General features: G+C 37.9%; 1 protein-coding gene across 1 annotated transcript in view; it reads right to left on the bottom strand.

The window, feature by feature from the left end:
* LOC102826744 (olfactory receptor 7A5-like) overlaps positions 1-3151 on the bottom strand; it is a 12433-nt gene extending 9282 nt beyond the window's left edge. Inside the window, exon 1 of the mRNA XM_006877494.1 lies at positions 2241-3151. Within this exon, the coding sequence (XP_006877556.1) occupies positions 2241-3151 (911 nt within the window). The remainder of the gene's footprint in view (positions 1-2240) is intronic.
* Between the last annotated feature and the right edge of the window lie 587 nt (positions 3152-3738).

The following is a 3738-nucleotide window of genomic DNA, read 5'->3' on the forward strand; positions in this document are numbered from 1 at the left end:
GCTCCGCGGGAGAAAGATGAGGCTTTCTACTCCCGTAAAGATTTACACCCTCGGAAAACCTGTACAGGGTCGCTATGGGTCGGACCCGACTCGATGGCACTTAACAACAACAACAAAAATAGAAGAATAGATGCATTTAAGTTACGGTGTTTGAGGAGAATATTAAAAGTACCACGGCTACAAAAAGTAAAAAGAAAACACACACACAAATCTGCTTTGGAAGAAGTACAGTCATAATGCTCTTTAGAAGCAAGGATTGCCAGACTTTGTCTCTCAATCTTAGGACATATTTACAGAAGGGATTTGTCTCTGGAGAAGGGTATCATGCATGTTAAAGTAGAAGGTCAGAGAAAAAGAGAAAGACATCCCAACAAGATGGATTGGCACTGTGGCAGCTACAATGGCACAAAGCCTAGCAATAATATGTGGTTCACACAATACCAAGCAGTGTTTTATTCTGTTGTGCATAGGGTCACTATGATTCAGTACTGACTTGATTGCACTTAACAACAACAAAAACAAGACCCTTAAGGGGTTACACTTGGGAATGGCACAGCATTATTACCATGAAATCCAAGGAAGTAGAGAAATATATTCTTCTTCTTGGTGGGGGTGATACACGCTCTCTCTTGGGGATGATCCATGGGTATCCATTGGTAGCACAGTTTGTTCTTCTGTTCTTGGCTACTTACTTGAAAGTTTGTAGAACAACTGCCTCTTGTTCTACATACAAGCTGGGTTATATGAAGAAAAATGTGGCATCAGGATTGGAGGAAGACTTATTAACAACCTGAGATATGCAGATGATACAATCTTGCTTGCTGAAAGTGACGAGGACTTAAAATACTTACTGATGAAGATCAAAGACTACAGCCTTCGGTACGGATTGCATCTCAATGTAAAGAAAAAAAAATCCTGACATCCTGACCAATAAAAAACATTCTTATCAAAGGAGAAAAGATTGAAGTTGTCAAAGACTTCATTCTTATTGGATCAACCATCAACACTCATGGAAGCAGCAGTCAAGAAATCAAATGATATATTGCATTAGGCAAATCTGCTGCACAAGACCTTTTTAAAGTGTTGAAGAGCAAAGATGTCAGCTTGAGGACTAAGGTGTGCCTGACCTAAGCCAGGGTATTTTCAGTAATCTCCTATGTATGTGAAACCTACACAGGAAAAAAGGAAGACCACAGAATAATTGATGTATTTGAGTTATGGTGTTGGAGGAGAATATTGAAAGTACGTTGGGCTGCCAAAAGAGCAAACATGTCTGTGTTGGGTGAAGTGCAACCAGAATGTTCCTTACAGGTCAGGATGACCAAACTTCATTTCTCATACTTAAGACATATTGTCAGGAGGAACCAATCACTTAAGAAGGATATCATGTTTGGTAAGTAGAGAGTTAGCAATAAAGGGGAATACGAACATCAAGATGGATTGGCAAAGTGGCAGCATCAGTAGTCTCAAGCATGGCAACAATTGTGAGGTTGGCCCAGGTCTAGCAGTGTTTCATTCTGTTGTGCATAGGGTCACTGAGTCGATAACGACTTTATGGCACCTAACAACAACAACATTGCTAATATCTGGACTGCAGAAAATGTGTCATATTTATGGAGCCAATAATTTTATTGGATTCCTCTTGATTCCACCACCTTCCTGATGATAGGAGAAGTCTCAATGTTCTTATTTGGTCTGGTTTTCACTGCTGTTGTATGTCAACATAATATTAGGGGACATACCACCAGTTCATTTCACAATTTATTAAATACATACTTTAAAGTTTCTGCTCAAAATACTTAACACAACTTCTATTTAAAGAAAATAACTCAGATAGGTAGAATATTAAAGATCTGAGCACAATAAACATACTTGACAATAAAAATCTAGAAATTGATATCACAACATTATGGACTTGAAAAGAATGATGTTTTACAATGGGGTAATTTTATGCTAATAATGCATATTGTGTATTGGAAGGTCTGTTTCACACTAAACAATCTGCAGTCAACCTGAAGGAATGACTTATTGAAGGGATGATATTTAAATTTTTTAAAGAAATGTGCAAGAATCAATTGCTTATACCATATAAAATGTAGGAGACTAGATTCTGCAAAATAATGCAGTTATGAACTGATGAAAATATGATTTCTGTCTTAATGATTTTGAGCTCTGATGCTCATTATTAACTCTCTTGAGATAAAGCATCCTGTTATGTTGAGAACGTTTCAAAATGCAACAGCTTTCTTAGGCCCTGTTTTATGTCCTTATTTCTAAGACTATAGATAAAGGGGTTCAGCATGGGTGTGACCACAGTGTACATCACTGAGGCTATTGCAGTGGCCTTGGAATTTTGGGTAGCAGCAGAACTAAGATAAACTCCAAGACCTGTACCATAGAATAAGCAAATGACTGAGAGGTGAGACCCACAAGTGGAAAAGGCTTTATACTTGCTTTCAACTGATGTAATTCTCAAAATGGAGGACACAATCTTACTATAAGAGAAAAGGATCCCAGTAAGTGGAGTAACACCCAGAAGTCCAGTTGTAAAATACATCACTAAGTCATTGAGGAAGGTGTCTGAACAAGCAAGTTTAACTACTTGATTAAGTTCACAAAAAAAGTGGGAAATTTCTAATTCTGTACAAAAAGACAGTCGCAAAATCATTAAGCCATGCAATAGAGAGTACACAATACTCAATAACCAGGATGCCAGAAGCATGAGACCACAGAACAAGGGATTCATCATGACTGTGTAGTGCAGTGGGTGACAGATGGCCACAAACCGGTCATAGGCCATAACTGTCAAGAGGAAATTGTCTAACCCTCCAAAAAGAATGAAAAAATACATTTGAGTGATGCATTCTTCATAGGTGATAACTTTGTTCTGCATCTGAATGTTCAGTAGCATCTTTGGGACAGTGGTGGAGGTGAAACAAATGTCTGTAAAAGAGAGGTTGGAGAGGAAGAGGTACATGGGTGTGTGGAGGTGGGAATCCATTATGATGGCCAGGATGATGAGCAGGTTCCCAGTGAAGGTGACTAGATACATGAACAGGAACAATCCAAAGAGGAGGGGCTGCAACTCTGGCTCATCTGAGAGTCCCAAAAGAATGAATTCTGAAATATGTGTTTGGTTTTGTTGTTCCATGTAACTGATGAAAGTACTGGAAAAAGAAAAGAGCAATGCAAATTTAATCATAATCAATTAACAAAAATTAGACAGATGCACTATTGCTTATGTTTTGTTGTTTTTGTTACGAGTTTCCATGTTGGTTTTGACTCAAAATGAACCTGTATATATTTTCCAGGAGTGAATGGTGGGTTTGAACTGTAGACCTTGTGATTAGCACACCAGTGTTTATCCTACAACACCACACTAAAAATGTTTATATTTTAAATATGTTTAATTAATTCCTACATAATATCTACAGCTCTATAAATACTTTAGACATATTATCAGGAGGGACTAGTCCCTGAAGAAGGACTTTATGTTTTGTAAAATGCAGGGTCATCAAAAAAGAAAAAGACCCCCAACATGATGAGTCCCCTGGGTGATCAGGAATTCCGTCTTTAAGCAATCATTGTGGCCCAACTTACCCATTGTCATAAAAAGAGTTCCTTCTGGAAACAAGAACACTAGCTTCAGTATACAGAATGAAAACTACCTGATTATATAAAATCCTTACAATTGATACGCTTGAACCCACTGCTTCCACTGTGTGAATCCATCTTATT

This window comes from Chrysochloris asiatica, unplaced genomic scaffold, assembly GCF_000296735.1.
Source record: "Chrysochloris asiatica unplaced genomic scaffold, ChrAsi1.0 scaffold00517, whole genome shotgun sequence".
Taxonomy (NCBI): Eukaryota; Metazoa; Chordata; class Mammalia; order Afrosoricida; family Chrysochloridae; genus Chrysochloris; species Chrysochloris asiatica.